General features: G+C 39.1%; 1 protein-coding gene across 2 annotated transcripts in view; it reads right to left on the bottom strand.

The window, feature by feature from the left end:
* The window catches only part of LOC124588712 (extracellular sulfatase SULF-1 homolog), a 792,368-nt gene that overhangs the window by 30,041 nt on the left and 744,170 nt on the right, over positions 1–18,157 (bottom strand). For both annotated transcript variants that reach the window (XM_047131489.1, XM_047131490.1), the window contains exon 18: positions 1,364–1,551. In XM_047131489.1, coding sequence (XP_046987445.1) covers positions 1,364–1,551 — 188 coding nt within the window. The remainder of the gene's footprint in view (positions 1–1,363; positions 1,552–18,157) is intronic.

The raw sequence follows: 18,157 nt of genomic DNA, 5'->3' as shown, positions 1-18,157 counted from the left end.
TCAACACCATCATTTTTGAGATTCCCGATTCACACGCAATTTGTCTGCTACTGATGTGCGGATTAGCTGTGACAGCAGCTAAATCACCTACTTGGGCATCATCATTTGTTGCAGGTCATGGTTGATGTTTCACATGTGGCTGAACACTTCCTGTTTCCTTAACGTCCAGGATACCAAGCAGCATACATAGCACATGCCCTTTGGGCATTTTGATCACAATAGCCATACACCAACAAGGTATCAACCTTTTCGGCAATTGGTAAACAGTCCATTTTAACACGGGTAACGTATGACGAAGCAAATACCGTCTGCACTGGCGGAATGCTACGTGATACCACGTACTTATACGTTTGTGACTATTACAGTGCCATCTATCACAAAGCGAAAAAAGTGGTCCAACTAAAACATTCATATTTCTTTACGTACTACCTGAATATGTAATAGAAAATGGGGGTTCCTCTTTAAAAAAACGCTGTTGATATCCGTTTGACCTATGGCAGCGCCATCTAGCGGGCCAACCATAGTGCCATCTGGTTTCTCCCTTCAAGCTAGACGAGTTTCGTTCTTTGTAGTTTTTTTGTTTGATGCTTATGTCATGAGATATTTGGCCTGGTCACTATCAATGGACCACCCTGTATATATTATAGATTTTTAGATATATCAGGAAGTCCAGCACATTTAATTCTTTTGTATTTCTTGTAAGTTACTCACATAGTTTGTAAGGAATAATAACAGTTCTAGAGAAAACGATATTTTTCATTCTAGATTAAAACAGTATAACTGATACAAAAACCTTTCATTGACCACTACTAACACAATGTCTAACAGACAAGGCAATTACTTAAAAAAAGACCCTTTTTATGCCATATATAAGCATTTAACTACAAAGTAGTACTCATGATTGATGTAAATGACAGTTTCATTCCTGCTACTCCTATTAAATTCACGTTAGACTAGAAGACATTTAACAATGTAAAATAGATTGCTACTTACCGTAAAGAAGACACTTTAGGTTGCAGACAGGCACAATTAAAATACACTTACACAAAGCTTTTGGCCACAGCCTTCATCAGAAAAAGGCTATGGCCAGAAATTTTGTGTAAGGTCTTTTAATTGTGCCTGTCTGCAACTTAATGTGTCCTCTTTACAGTAAGTAGCAATCTATCTTTTCCCATGTTGTTGATATTCCTACCTGGATTTTCCATTGTTTGAAATACATTTAACTACTTTATATGCCAGCATTGCAGCATTTTAATGTATATTTGGTTCAAGGAACTGCCACCTATTTACTAATGTTTTACCCACAACTACTGCAGGAGCAAGTAGCAGAGAGGAGTTTTTTTTTTGTAATAAAACTACATACCATTCCATAAAGGTGCTGTCTTCCAGTGATCATTATCATGATTAAAGCAATTCATTTTTTCCGAGAGACATTCCTTTATGAGCTTTGCTTTCTTCCTGATCTTGCGTTCCTTCTTACGAAGTCGTTCTTCTTTAATCTTACGTCTTGCTTCTTTCAAAATTTCCTTTTCTTCTCTGCGGGTCATGGTTCTGTTCATATAAAGCAAGTTTCAATATCTTCAATAAAATACATGACACAATTTAAATTGATTTTGATTAATCCTTGGAGGCACAAAATTAATTGCATATTTCAAATTGCACGAATTAAAGGGTGACTAAATAGGAGCACAGAATCAACTGCAATATCTTTTGCTGTAAGCCAGCTTCACTCAAACTATTGTCCTCATTAATAGTGACAATGGGAGGCAGGTGTTTTTTAGTCATGTTGGAATGAGTATTCTCTATAAACAAAAATTGTTTTATTTGACCATTTTCAAAAAAACCTTTGGGTCGCAGTCCTTTCCAGGTCACCTTATTCCTCATTGGTTGACCCCATAGTCATCTTATTATTTATAGTATTTCTAATAAATCACATTATTATTATTATTAAAATGTTTAATTGGTTAGGATAAGCTGACAAATTTCGGTGGTGAGAAATTTAAAGATCTCGAAAGTTAACTCATATGATTTCTGTCAACTGCGGAACTGGCTCAGCTATGTGTTGAGTAAATTCACGTTTTTGGCAAAGTAACTACTGCTATCAGTGCCATAAAGTAATTGAAAGATATGCCCATGGTCTGAGAGTCCTAATGATAGTACTGAGTCCTGTTCAAGTGCACCAAACCATTGCAACCCCAAATATTTTTTACTTGTTATAATTATTATCACGGCCTTTTTAGATATTGAGAAGGCGTATGACAGTATCTGTAGGGACAAGCTCTGGGATGTGCTGAACGCAAAAGGGATAGATGAAGAGATAACACGAAAAGTCAGAAAAATGTATGAGGGAAGTGAGAGTTGTGTGAAAGTGGGGAGGGAACGTACTGCATGGTTCAAGCTGGAAAATGGGCTGCGACAGGGAAGTGCACTTTCGCCTTTATTGTTTATTATTTTATGGATGAAATCCTACAGCAAGTATCAGATGCAATTGGAGATCATAAAATGAAAGCAGTGCTTTTTGCCGATGACCTGATGTTATGGGGAAATTGCGAGAAGGAGGTGCAAGAGCAGTTAGATGCATGGGAGGCAACGGCAGCACAATATAGAATGCATTTCTCTGCAAAGAAAAGTGAAATAATTGTCACAACAAGGAAGAAGAATAGGCCAAATGTGGATATAACTTGTGGAGGGGAAAAACTACAAGTGGTAGAGAACTTCAAGTACCTGGGAAGCATGATTGAAAGTAAGGGGGGAAACGCAATGGAAATAAATGAAAGGTGCAGAAAAGCAGGGCAGTTCTACAGATGCATTAGGGGGCTTATTTGGAGCAAGGAGGTGCCACAGAAATCCAAGGGAATTATACCGTATACCGAACCTACTTTGTCCCCATATTGGCATACGGAAGTGAGACATGGGTAATGCACAAAAGCGACAAAAGTAGAATACAGGCTAGTGAAATGAAGTTCCAGAGGAGCAGGTTGAGTGTAACAAGACGAGACAGATTACGAAATGTGTATGTGAGGGAAAGACTAAAGGAGGAACCAGTACAGGACAGGATAGAAAAATCAAGACTGCAGTGGTATGGCCACATGAAGAGAATGGATGAGGGAAGAATTCCAAAGAGGATGTTTGATCTGCAACTGGAGGGGAAGAGGCCCAGAGGAAGACGAAGAGATAGATGGGTGAAGGGAGTGAAGGAATGTGTGACGAGAAGAGGAGAGAACTGGACGAAGGTGGAAGAGGGGGAATGGTGGAAAGACAGAACACGATGGAGAGGCTTGTGTTCCCGACAGACCCAGCCAGTGGCTGGAAACTGTCCAAGATGACGATGATGATAATTATTCCAGTATGCCTGCCCTAAAAGGATTATGGGACTGTCATTTGTTACAAACTCACTGTAACATCTGCCTTAGTGGTATTCATTTTATCGTTACAAACAGACCAACAGCCTCTTGTAGAATCTAAATACATTTGTTACTGATATACATGGCATATGTAGGACATGTTTCACCAAAGATGCAGCAAGGTGAAAATTTATATTTTCAGTAATAACAAGAATTAAATTAAGGAGTTAAAAGTCTCCAGTGCAATGTTTCTTACTTAGATGTTCCTGTTTTCTAAGGACTGCATTAAACATTTTCTCCAAGGCATTTCGTTTGCCACAGATAGCAGCTTTCGTTTGACGGGGGAGCGCAATTTCAAGTCAAATTTATGACTTAAAGTATTAGAATGCCATGCTTAATCAGATATTTTTTTATTTATTCGTTCATTTACACTTTGGTCACTGCTTAGAGTGATACTGGATATGTCAATATACATTTACAATTACAGGCACAGATTAATGTACAATTTGAGCAGATAAATATTACTTAACAGACTTACATCTGCATGCTTGTATAAAATTTATGAAAACATAGGCAAAACAAAGAACATTATTACCAATTTAATATAACACAGAAAACAATCAATTTTTGACAATATAATGTAATTGGATAGATAAAAGATGTGCTCGCCAACCAGCAGAATACACACATAAAAGGAGGTTATAATTAGGCTAGCTTTTGGAGACAGTGGCTCCTTCTTCAGGCAGAAGGGTTCAAGGGGAAGAAAGAGGGGTGAAGGAAAAGGACTGGAGAGGCCTATGAAAAGGGGTAGATTTTGGAAAAGTCACCCAGAACTGCAGGCCAATGGAGACTTACTGGACGGGATGACAAGGAAAGACTCGTGTCTTCTTTTCTGTTATTCTGAACCACTGGTCAGTTGTACCTTGCACTGTTTTGATTACTTTCGTTTCCATGTCTTCTGCCTTTTTTTTAAATCCACTGATCAGTTGTAGTTTGCCCTGTTTTAGCCATTTTCTTTCTTATGTCTTCTGGTCCTTTCTTATTCACCTGTCAGTAGTTTTCTTAGATTTGACATCAACACTAGACATTTTTACATTATTCTTGCTAATGAGGGAAGCCAGTCTTTCACAAATCTGTTTCTTCTCTTCTCTGTTTAATTGGAAGCCTTGTAGAGTAAATTTGTTTCAATTTTATCGTTCCATTTCAAAATTAACAGTGATTCTTGTTTTGTTTGCATTTCTTAATTCATTGATTGTATGAATCATATGTATTATCATATGATTGTATGAACCATATCCCCCCCCATGAACCATGGACCTTGCCATTGGTGGGGAGGCTTGCGTGCCTCAGCGATACAGATAGCCGTACCGTACGTACAACCACAACGGAGGGGTTGAGAGGCCAGACAAACGTGTGGTTCCTGAAGAGGGGTAGCAGCCTTTTCAGTAGTTACAGGGGCAGCAGTCTTGATGATTGACTGATCTGGCCTTGCAACAATAACCAAAACGGCCTTGCTGTGCTGGTACTGCGAACGGCTGAAAGCAAGGGGAAACTACAGCCATAATTTTTCCCGAGGGCATGCAGCTTTACTGTATGATTAAATGATGATGGCGTCCTCTTGGGTAAAATATTCCGGAGGTAAAATAGTCCCCCATTCGGATCTCCGGGTGGGGACTACTCAAGAGGATGTCGTTATCAGGAGAAAGAAAACTGGCGTTCTACGGATCGGAGCGTGGAATGTCAGATCCCTTAATCGGGCAGATAGGTTAGAAAATTTAAAAAGGGAAATGGATAGGTTAAAGTTAGATATAGTGGGAATTAGTGAAGTTCGGTGGCAGGAGGAACAGGACTTTTGGTCAGGTGACTACAGGGTTATAAACACAAAATCAAATAGGGGTAATGCAGGAGTAGGTTTAATAATGAATAGGAAAATAGGAATGCGGGTAAGCTACTACAAACAGCATAGTGAACGCATTATTGTGGCCAAGATAGATACGAAGCCCACACCTACTACAGTAGTACAAGTTTATATGCCAACTAGCTCTGCAGATGATGAAGAAATTGAAGAAATTTATGATGAAATAAAAGAAATTATTCAGATAGTGAAGGGAGACGAAAATGTAATAGTCATGGGTGACTGGAATTCGAGTGTAGGAAAGGGGAGAGAAGGAAACGTAGTAGGTGAATATGGATTGGGGCTAAGAAATGAAAGAGGAAGCCGCCCGGTAGAATTTTGCACAGAGCACAACATAATCATAGCTAACACTTGGTTTAAGAATCATGAAAAAAGGTTGTATACATGGAAGAACCCTGGAGATACTAAAAGGTATCAGATAGATTATATAATGGTAAGACAGAGATTTAGGAACCAGGTTTTAAATTGTAAGACATTTCCAGGGGCAGATGTGGACTCTGACCACAATCTGTAGGTTAAAACTGAAGAAACTGCAAAAAGGTAAGAATTTAAGGAGATGGGACCTGGATAAACTGAAAGAACCAGAGGTTGTACAGAGTTTCAGGGAGAGCATAAGGGAACAATTGACAGGAATGGGGGAAAGAAATACAGTAGAAGAAGAATGGGTAGCTTTGAGGGATGAAGTAGTGAAGGCAGCAGAGGAGCAAGTAGGTAAAAAGACAAGGGCTAGTAGAAATCCTTGGGTAACAGAAGAAATATTGAATTTAATTGATGAAAGGAGAAAATATAAAAATGCAGTAAATGAAGCAGGCAAAAAGGAATACAAACGTCTCAAAAATGAGATCGACAGGAAGTGCAAAATGGCTAAGCAGGGATGGCTAGAGGACAAATGTAAGGATGTAGAGGCTTATCTCACTAGGGGTAAGATAGATACTGCCTACAGAAAAATTAAAGAGACCTTTGGAGATAAGAGAACCACTTGAATGAACACCAAGAGTTCAGATGGAAACCCAGTTCTAAGCAAAGAAGGGAAAGCAGAAAGGTGGAAGGAGTATACAGAGGGTCTATACAAGGGCAATGTACTTGAGGACTGTATTATGGAAATGGAAGGTGATTTAGATGAAGATGAAATAGGGGATACGATACTGCGTGAAGAGCTTGACAGAGCACTGAAAGATCTGAGTCGAAACAAGGCCCCCGGAGTAGACAACATTCCATTGGAACTACTGACGGCCTTGGGAGGGCCAGTCCTGACAAAACTCTACCATCTGGTGAGCAAGATGTATGAAACAGGCGAAATACCCTCAGACTTCAAGAAGAATATAATAATTCCAATCCCAAAGAAAGCAGGTGTTGACAGATGTGAAAATTACCGAACAATCAGTTTAATAAGCCACAGCTGCAAAATACCAACACGAATTCTTCACAGACGAATGGAAAAACTAGTAGAAGCCGACCTCGGGGAAGATCAGTCTGGATTCTGTAGAAACACTGGAACACGTGAGGCAATACTGACCTTACAACTTATCTTAGAAGAAAGATTAAGAAAAGGCAAACCTACGTTTCTAGCATTTGTAGAATTAGAGAAAGCTTTTGACAATGTGGACTGGAATACTCTCTTTCAAATTCTAAAGGTGGCAGGGGTAAAATACAGGGAGCGAAAGGCTATTTACAATTTGTACAGAAACCAGATGGCAGTTATAAGAGTCGAAGGGCATGAAAGGGAAGCAGTGGTTGGGAAGGGAGTAAGACAGGGTCGTAGTCTCTCCCCGATGTTATTCAATCTGTATATTGAGCAAGCAGTACAGGAAACAAAAGAAAAATTCAGAGTAGGTATTAAAATCCATGGAGAAGAAATAAAAACTTTGAGGTTCGCTGATGACATTGTAATTCTGTCAGAGACAGCAAAGGACTTGGAAGAGCAGTTGAATGGAATGGACAGTGTCTTGAAAGGACGATATAAGATGAACATCAACAAAAGCAAAACGAGGATAATGGAATGTAGTCAAATTAAGTCGGGTGATGCTGAGGGAATTAGATTAGGAAATGAGACAATTAAAGCAGTTAAGGAGTTTTGCTATTTGGGGAGCAAAATAACTGATGATGGTCGAAGTAGAGAGGATATAAAATGTAGACTGGCAATGGGAAGGAAAGCGTTTCTGAAGAAGAGAAATTTGTTAACACCGGGTATAGATTTAAGTGTCAGGAAGTCATTTCTGAAAGTATTTGTATGGAGTGTAGCCATGTATGGAAGTGAAACATGGATGATAAATAGTTTGGACAAGAAGAGAATAGAAGCTTTTGAAATGTGGTGCTACAGAAGAATGCTGAAGATTAGATGGGTAGATCACATAACTAATGAGGAAGTATTGAATAGGATTGGGGAGAAGAGAAGTTTGTGGCAAAACTTGACTAGAAGAAGGGATCGGTTGGTAGGACATGTGTTGAGGCATCAAGGTATCACCAATTTAGTATTGGAGGGCAGCGTGGAGGGTAAAAACCATAGAGGGAGACCAAGAGATGAATACACTAAGCAGATTCAGAAGGATGTAGGTTGCAGTAGGTACTGGGAGATGAAGAAGCTTGCACAGGATAGAGTAGCATGGAGAGCTGCATCAAACCAGTCTCAGGACTGAAGGCCACAACAACAACAACATGAATCATATAGTGATTTGTTGTTTCAGTTTCCAAATTTTGATGTTGTACATCGTGTTATTTTGAGATAGTATGGATTATTATATTCATTTTATGACTGAGTTTCAGTATGATCTCTAATGTCTCCTGTACATGTTTTTAACCATTTCAGTTTATACCTCATATCACCACTAATGTATCATCTGTTGTAAAACCTTTTGTGGGATTTACCACACTTTTTGCAATTTCCCTTAAAGGTGCACCTGGTTTGATAATTGTTTCCATCTGGAAAAAAAAGTCTAACTTCTTTTGTGGAACTGATTTGCATCCTCTTTCCTAGCTGTCCACTAAAATAAGTACTTCGTTTTTCTTGTGATTCTCATTTCTGATCATTTAACTTTGGACAAGTGTGTTTGTAATAACAAACTGCTTATTATTATTATTATTATTATTATTATTATTATTATTATTCGACACTACAGCCCTTGGTGGGCCTGAGACAAACTCCCGGACTGTAAACAAAGTTTGATATCTGAAGGTTTTTGGTTTTCTTAACATTTCTCTTCAGATCACTGATTTAGTTTTCTAAAGATATTATTTTTCCTGTCAATTCAGCTTTTTCTTTGCAAAGAATATTTATGATGTCTTCTTTTCTCCTCACTATAAAGGAGGAATACTTACTTTATTCCTGTTTTACTTCTGCATCTATTCCATTCATTTAATTGACAATATTTATAAGAGAAGAGGACATTTACTTATGAGCTGCCAAAACAGGAACAGTTTAAGAAAAATGTTAAATTAAAATCAACTTCAGCCATCCATGTGGAATTTAATGTATTTGTAGTACAACTTTTGGCATTTCACTACACTGTGCTCTCATTTTATTTCTTAGTTTGTGATCTTTTGATGTCACACATAGTACAGTTTGGGTTTTGTTAAATGTTTACTACATATTACTACTGTATATAACTGATCTTGTAAATTTTACACCACCCCTTAAGTATGTAGTTCACACTGTCATTATTGTTGTCGTCTGTACAAAAGGGTCTGAAGATGGCGTAGCGAAATGCCGAAACTGATCACATAAATAAATTACATTCAGAATCAAGATGGCTGAAGGTGTTTTTAATTTTACATTTTGCACTGAAGAGCCAAAGTCCCTCAACGATCTTGTACATGATGGACTTCAGAGATAACTGAGGAGGGCTGCAAACATACAAATTTAATTATGTGAATATGTGGTGTCTGTTCTTCGGGACATGTCCTAAAGAACAGAATCATGCATTCAGTGTGGATGCACATTTATTTTCAAGCTGCAATGGGAATCTGAAATTAATAAAAATGGACATGGATGGGGACTGTGGATAGGTGGCACTAGGTGGGAATGTGAGTCAGCCAGGAGTGAGCTAAGATAGTCCACGCATTTGCCCAGGTAGCACAGTGGTTAGTGTAACTGCTAAGTAAGCAAGAGATCCTGGGTTTGAATCCCAGCCCAGCACACATTTTCACTCATCACTGCTGATTCCACAATGCAGCTTCCTTCCCTTTCCCTTCCTTTCTCTCCCCCCTTCCCCTTTAATTTACATAACACAAATTTAAAATTCCGGTTGAATACCAAATTTCAAAATTGTTTGAAATTTCTATGTTGCTGTAAAGAAAATTGAGAAAGAGGAAAAACGCAGAGCAAACATTGGGTAAGGAAAGAATGTGGTGCTAGAAATAGGAGATAACAATGGGATAACTGCTTAGATTCACATCCTGGAGAACTCAATAATAATAGTAATAATAATAATAATAATAATAATAAGCTGCAGATTGTCAAAGGCCAAAGTTGTCACCTTAGACCAAAGAAAATACATACAAAAGATAGCAAGGAGAGAACAGTTACAAGCCTGGGGCTTCAAACTGCATCACAGCAACATCAAACTGTTGAGTTGAAAATGAAAAATTGGCAGAATCTTGGTTCACATTTGCTATATGTAAGTATCTGTATTTTTATTTCTTTTGGTGTTTGAATTGCAGTCAGTGTGAGGAGAGAGTTTCAACTGAGTTAAGGACTCATCTGTTCCTGAAAGAGTATGCGTAACAGCCTCGTCTTTCTACAATGGGCACTTGTTCCTGGCAAGAAAGGTAGAGTGTGGTGAAGCCAACAGGCTATATATCACATGAGCCTTTCAGTAGTCCTATACACCAAACCTACAAAAATAACTAGTGCATCACAAAAAGTTTTATATGGGACAGTAAAATATTTCTCAGTCTGCTTTCTTTTTTTCATAGGAACTATAATTCTTTTTTTCTTGTATAGTGTTACTTTCACTTAAGGAATGCTATAAAGACAGCAACGGACCACTAACTTGATGACAATTTTTTTTAACACATTTTATTGTTTCTTGTCTTAATTAGTTCTGAATGTTTTGTTCATCATCAGATGGTTGTGTTGTATTTACAGGACAAACTGTTAATCAGCTGTTTAATGCTATAGTCCCAGCTTTGAAGGTTTGTATTTCTCCCATGTAGCAAGAAATTTTGTATTGAATTAATAAGAGCCACTGCCTGCCAGAAAGGTTATGTGATAACAGCCACAGTACAAAGTGGTTGCAAGAATTTTCAAGGATAATTACAATTAGTTCTTCGTTGTAATAATCTGCAGTGGGAGACAACTGTCATGCCAATGTTATGTAGAGGCTTCACTTACTTGGAAAGCATCTCTCTTAGAATCCAATTTATTAAATTGCACAAAGAAGTGTTTGCCAAACTGCTTCCATTGTTATCTAACCATTTATAGTGGAGCTGAATCAGGATTTAGTGGGTTTAAACAGGGTGGCAATATTTGGAAAACCTAGAACTGTCCAAGACATGTATTTTACTTTCAAAAGTCAGGGAATCCTGAGACATTGCTGAAAAAACTTTCCTGAGGATTTCTAATATTCACTGATTGATTAACAAACACATTAAGTCATTTTATTATAAATCACACTATAAGATCTGATTCAAAGAACAATCGATTGAGGGATCATTGTGTAAGTTTGGCACAAAATTCATTGAGTTGATGTAGTGTTTATTGCTCAATCACTCATGCTTCCGATGCTCTTGCTAACTTTAAGAATATTCATTATTCATTGTTGGTTCTTGAGCTCTGCCAGGTCTACAGTGAGTGCTATGAATGTTCCAGAATTTATCAGGTCTGAGTGATTCTCTTTCCCTCACAAAAACAGAAACAGAATTTTTTTTTTTTTTTTTTTTTTTTTATAAATAATGAAGTATCTGCACATTGTTGTTTTGTTTCTCAGCACTGATTATGTACTTTTTTCCCTTATTTCAATACAAACTACTACATTTCTGATTTACTCCTCACACAACTAAAAAAAATCAAGTTCCATAAATATTTTATTTCAGTCTTTGCTAAACTTAGAATATTCCCCCAAAAGTGATTGCAACTCAAAAAAAATCTGTGTTTGTGATCAATAATAAAGCAAATCTGCATCTCCTATGCAACAAAAATTGGTTTAAGGAAATTTGGAATGTCAATCTGGAAATCTTTTAATGGAATAAAATTGCTACCCTGTTGGATGGTCAGTAACTGTGCTAGTTGGTGAATTATTCATGAAGGAGCTTGGGAACTTATAAAATTCTGCAATTACTTGGACTTGTAAATCTTACAGATTGAGTAAGAATCTACAATTAAGACATTTTAGAATAAGGAAGAGCTTTGAAAGTAATGTGTACCAATAAAATAATCATTGTCAAGGTAGACGTAGAACAAAAAGTTAATCTGAAAATCTGAAACTCCAGGTAGGAATATCAACAATGTAGCAAAAGATGGATTGCTACTTACCATAAAAAAGACACATTACGTTGCAGACAGTCACAAATAAAAGACACACAAAGCTTTTGGCCACAGCCTTCATCAGCAAAAGAGAAATGCACACCATTCATACATACAAGCAAGTGCACGTCATGCACACATGTCTACCAACACTGGCCCGAACTAAAATGTCTTAATTGTAGATTCTTATTCAATCTGTAGGATTTCCAAGTCCAAGAATGCTATGGTAAGTAGCAACCTATCTTTTCCTACATTGTTAAAAAGTTAGTTTCACAACAGTGAACAATAAGGAGGTCTATAAAATGCCTTGTGGATGTCAGCTAGAAAAATTTTGCCTGTTAAAATAGAAGAAACAATCCTAAACATTGATCAGACAAAATTTAAATTAATATTTGCAAGCATAATAATCGATGAGAAGACTTCAAAAATCAACATAATGTATACTAAATTTTAAAATTACAAAAGTTGATTTATGCTGGGTACATGACATTCAGAACTCTTTGCTACAGTTCTTGGGCTTCGCTGACACCCGTCTCAGCTGCACACATTCTCTACAGCCTCTGCAATTGCCCATTGCAGCATGTGTACCATGCACATTCATCCCAAAAATTTTGCAACATCTTTAGCAGTACAGGGTCACACATATGGTGGAGAGTAGCAGCTCAGGCCATCATTCTGGCCTCTGTCTTGTTAGCAGGAGCTCGGGTATCATAGTATGGTAGCTAGCTAGACACTGACATCCAAGCATTTCATCTGACCACACAAGTGGCAATTGGCAATGTGACAAGAAAAGTTAATACAGTGGTTTTATTTGATCTAAATAGGTTTTTTTTGCAAAATGGGAAACAGTGCACTGTGAGAGCCCACATACAAACAATGAAGGTAATTTTAACAGAATGGAGGGAGGGGGAATTTAAGAGTATTTTGTATAATTGATATTATTTATTTTAATTCCAAATTATATCATCTTTGTACTGAAATACATTAATTCCTCAGTGCTAGGACTGATTACATATTAAACTGTAATAAAGCATATTAGTAACATATACCAAATACAGTTCTACTTTCTAAAAATGAATTGCAGGCTCTCATAATGTACACATTGGAGAATGTATGAGAACAAATGGCTTAAATTATTGGTGAGTTAAATAACAGATTGAATGTATGGGTAATGGTTTGAATAATATAATAAAATTGAAAATGCATATGGGTGAGAGCTTTAAACAACTGAATAACTGATTGTAACAACAACAAAAATAATCAGTTATTGACAGTATAATTTAAATGGATAGCTAAAAAATCTACTCACCAAGCGGCGGCAGGAGAGCACTCCACACAGACAGGTTTAACTTTTACAAGCTTTTGGATCCAGTGGCTCCTTCTTCTGGTAAAAGGGATGGAGCCACACAAAACCCCAGGGTTTGGATGGCTTTTCTGAACTGTACCCTTTCCTTAAACCTCTCCAGTCCTTTTCCTTCACTGCTCTTGCTTCCCCTTCAACTCTTCTACCAGAAGAAGGAGCCATTGGCTCCGAAAGCTAGTAAAAGTTAAATATTTTTGGGTGTATGTTCTCTTGCCACCACTTGGTGGGTGAATAACAGATTAGATTTGCAACTTGAGCAAGGGTTTGATTAAGCAGCTAAAATAGAGTCTTAAGTGTAAGAAGACTGCAAAGGCGATGGCATAAAAGAGAACAATACTCAGAGCAAACTGATAGTTAACTATAGCAAAATTACTGAAGCAGACACAGAGCTAGAGCAAACTGAAATTCAAGCAGTACTATGAGGAGAGAAACATGCCACTTAAAAACTGTAGGTCAAAGATATTTCTACAGTTGTGTAGATGATGACCAAATAGTAGTAAAATCAAAGGGCACTTGGAACATGTATCTCTCAAAAAATTTTTGTGACATACTTCATTGTTTTTGACTAACAGAATTATAAGCTGATGTAGTTTTAGATGGATTGAGGGCACCATCAATTCTTGAGTAGATTTAAAGACAAAATTATACATGAAACAATGAAGTCCAACGGGGAAAAAAGAGCTTCATATCCAGTCTGTGATGAGTCATTAGGGATTGAGCAGAAGCTCAGACTGAAGAACATTGGGGAAAGAAATTGACCATGCCCCTCCCAAGATGTGGCAGCATTTACTTTAAGCAATTTAGGAAAACCATAGAAAACATGAATCCAACTAAGAGGAGGAGGCTGTAGTAAAACTACAAAAAGTATTCATGAAAACTGCTGTAATACATAGGAATAACAGCAAGAAAACCAGGAAAGAGGTTAGTTTCAAGTCATGAAATGTAAGAAGTAAGGACACCCACCTATCCTTTTCTAATGCCAGTGAGTGTTGTCAAAGCAAGAGCAGGAACATTATCAAAATAAGTACTTATAACAATCCAGATTTTAAAACTATGCAAGAAAAAAAGGAAGAATATATTAAGATAAGTTTTTGGGTGTTAGTATCCCCACCAGTGGACTTCGAGATGGAAGCAAGGAGAGGGGGAGTGAGTTGAAGTCTGCTGGGACTGGGGGGAGTGCATGCAATGTGTGTCATGGGGGCAGACCCACTGACCCAGGTGTTTGCATGACGGTGGTAGTAGTCCTGGCTAGGCAGTTCTAATGTTGATTTCAATGCCTGTAGACCCAGCTTTAGACTTGCACAGTGGTTTGCCTCTGTCAGTCACTTGCACTGGTCTTGTATCGCTTTTCCCTTTGTGCTCATTCTCTATGCAGCATTTGGACCCTCTGCTGCCCTGTAGATTACCTTTCACCTTTGGTCAGGAACAGTTGCACCTCCTGAAGCAACAACAACAGCTGCAGCACAAGCAGTGTCAATTGCAGCAGGCACAGCTCAAGGAGCTGTTCAAACAAGGTATGGAATCAATTCGTTCTCATGCTGTGCTGCTGTTGGGCCAGCTGCCTGCCGAGCAGTTTTCTTCCCCACCATCCCCTCACACCTTTCACTCATCCCAACAAAGCTACGGAAAGGTAGGAGAATTATCTGCACTGGTTCTCGCTGCCAGGTAAGGTGTATTGTTGATCGTGTTGATAAAGGCTGCCTTGTTATTATCCACTAGCATGGGTCTACACCAAATTGTTCAGAATTTGAAGCCCTCTACCTAGCCTGAGAAGCTTCCCCTTGATGGTCTTTGTCAGTTATTTTTGCCATCAAACTAATGTCATGGCAGTACAGTTGCTGTTTAACCAACACCACAATTGCCACATCCAGCTGTATGTTTCTTGCACACGTGTCTCCAGTGCACTATCTAGTATGCAGCACTGATTAGGGATGTAACAGTCGGGGTTCAAACTAGCATTGTCTGACCCCCTCATTAGCTGAAGTTTCTAAGACTGCTGAATTGTACAAACTTATAGCAGCAGCAGCAAGGGACATGCTTTCCAAATATTGGTAAGTGGCAAAGTTAGCCATGCATGGTACACAACTCATGGTGCCCCACGGGGTGAGCCAGGCTACCTTACCTACCACTGAGCTACTATGTGTTGATGCTGTTAATGATTAGAGTACAGTAACACCACAGCACTGCCCCTCTTTGCCCTGTTGAGTTCAGTAGACATTATTTGAAGAACGGTAATCCACACTTGCAACATTTTTCAGATTCTTTATGTCGCACTCCTGTCACTCACTGGGCAAGCCAACGGTCCTGCCCTTATTGACATTTGGTGCACATTTGACAGGATTGTGCAGATGTAGAGGCTATGAGCAGGATCTGCCACAAAGCAGACCATTTGGCAATACATTAAATGAATTCACAATTGTGAACAAGGACAACCATCAACTGTAGAATGGAGTGATTACAATGAAAATCCATGCCCAACTGGGACTCGAACCCAGATTTCCCACTTATTGCAAGTGGTCGCCTTACCATCTCGCCATCCATGCATGATTCATGGCCAGACCCAAACTTCCATATGTCGTCAACCATGCGTCTATGATCTGTACATTCATTATGCATATTCCCTTACAGGTCAGACATTGTACTTGAAAGTCGTTTGCCCAGTATCAGCAGATAAATACAATATTCCATTCTACTGCTGATGGTTGTCTTTGTTTGCAATTTTGGATTCATTTAATATATTTCATAATGGCTGTAGTTGCCACAGTGCCTATTCCTTTGGACATGCGTACATGTCCAAAGGAACTTTGTATCATAATCAGAATAACATAGGCTCTGCGATAAGTGGGAAATCCAGGTTCGAGTCCAGGTCGGGCATGGAGTTTCATTGTCATCATTCCATTCTACAGCTGATGGATGTACGAGTACAAATCGTAGATACATGGTTGACGACATATGGAAGTTTGGGTCTGGCCATGAGCTGTGCATGGATGGGCAGATGATTAGACAACCACTCGTGATAAGTGGTAAATCCTGGTTCAAGTCCCGATCGGTCACAGATTTTTATTATTGTCACTCCATTCTACAGTTGATGGTTGTCCTTGGTCACAATTGTGAATTAAGTTAGTGAATTTCGTAATGGTGGTAGTTGCACGCATGTCCAAAGGAACTTTGCAGCATAATTAGAATGACATAGGCACTGCAGTATCGTATTTGGCAATAGTCTGTGTCAGTTTGTTAGTCATGGGGCAGTCGTTTTGAGGCCCCAATGATTTCCCTGAACTCAGAGGCTGTCTCTGACATCCTCCACGTATTGCTCCAGCATATTCTGCTGTTGGTGGTAATGGATGAGCAGCCGATTGAGTTTGAGGTAGACACAGGAGCATCCGTCAGCCTCATTAACATGGATATGTACCAGCTTTTGGGCTGCCCTGCACTGCAATGGCCACTCCATCAAGTTGTGTCTTAGAGTAAACAGTGTATTCCTTTAAGGAGGCAGTTCTCCATCTTGGCACATCATAAGAATGTAGAATGGCAACTTGGTGGTTGATTCACCATTGGCTCAAAGTATTTTTGGGTTAATGGCTTTTCTGTTTTTGGCTTCCAGATAGCTGAAAAAGCACATTTAGTCAGTCCTCTTCCAAGATGTGCATTCCTTATTATGCTCATAAGATCAACTGTTAAGAGAATACTGTGGGTCAGGCAGAAAATTTTGAGACACATCTCCCTTAAGCTGAGGCATATGACTCCCTTAACCCATCTGCAATCCTTCACTGTGAGTGATAAGTTTAAGGCTGAGTTGGTGTGTTGGCAAAACCTCTTTGTCATTTCTCCTATTTTGTTGAGTTAGTTGGCCACCACTCTGGTGGTGACTCAGAAATCTGACAGTACTTTGCATCTTAGTGGTGAGTTTAAATGGATGATCAATACGAAATGTGTTACAGACTCTTATTCCATTCTGCAGCTGGAGGGGTTGTTGGTGAAGTGGTCAGTACTTTTTACACATTGACTTGTGTGATGTGTACCTGCAGTTGCTGCTGGGTGCTGCCCCTTGAAGTTTCTTAGTGCTTAACACCCCTCTGCACCTGGAATTTATCAACATTATTTGGAGCGGCTGATTCAAGACATTCCCTGTAGCGTGAAATACCTCAGTGACCACTCGACCATGGGCTCCATGTGATAGAAGCATTTGCAGAATCTCGCAGGTGGTCTTCCAGTGCCTTCCTGGATTTTCCTTTGCTGGCATGAGAGGTCATGGCTGCCAATGGTGCTGACCCACTTTTCTGGAAAATTGCTTCAGCTGTCCATATAGGGTGGCCCAAGTGCACTCTTGGAAAAGAATTCAGCATGGCACTCTTTATTTTTCTCCAACATGATCGGTATGACATTGTTCAGGGGTCCTCCTCCTTACCGGAGAGAAGCAATGCTGCCAAGTTGTGGGGTATGACTCATATGAAGGTTTTAGCATGTCATCATGTCTCCTAGCAGGTGATCAATTGCAACACTGAACACCTTGTGTGCCCTGTGCAAAGAACCAGATTGTGCCGCCACATCAGTTTTCCCCTAAGCCAATCTCGGAACAGGGTACACATTAATTTTGTGGACCATTTTTGTGAAGCATGTGGTTGTTAGTAGTTGAGGGATTGTTAGATTTCCTGTAGATCACCAGCAGTCCTCCACAACATCAACGGCAACGGTCCATACATTATTGGTCACTTTTGCTATAGAGAGCTCCCCACAGACCCTTTTTCTGTGGCAACAGTTGGCTATTTGTTTTGCAGAAATTTGAAGATTTTTGCATTCACAATGGTATCCAGCATCTGACTAATGTTCTGTACTACCTGACATCTAACTCGGAGGTAGAGGGCATCTTGTGGGTATTCAAGGCCCAAATGAAGAAGTCTACAACTGCCTCATCCCACTATTATGCCCTGTCAAGTTTTCTGGCTACAGACGAGTTAATGGGTGTGGTGCAGTGGAACATTAGTGTGGGCACCAACCATGGGATTCTTTTTGGATCTGTTACACTCCAAGTCACATGCCATAGACTGCTGTGCTTTTCTCACAGGGCTGTGATT

The sequence above is a fragment of the Schistocerca americana genome, chromosome 2 (genome assembly GCF_021461395.2).
Source record: "Schistocerca americana isolate TAMUIC-IGC-003095 chromosome 2, iqSchAmer2.1, whole genome shotgun sequence".
Taxonomy (NCBI): domain Eukaryota; kingdom Metazoa; phylum Arthropoda; class Insecta; order Orthoptera; family Acrididae; genus Schistocerca; species Schistocerca americana.
This window is presented reverse-complemented; position numbering and strand designations above follow the sequence as displayed.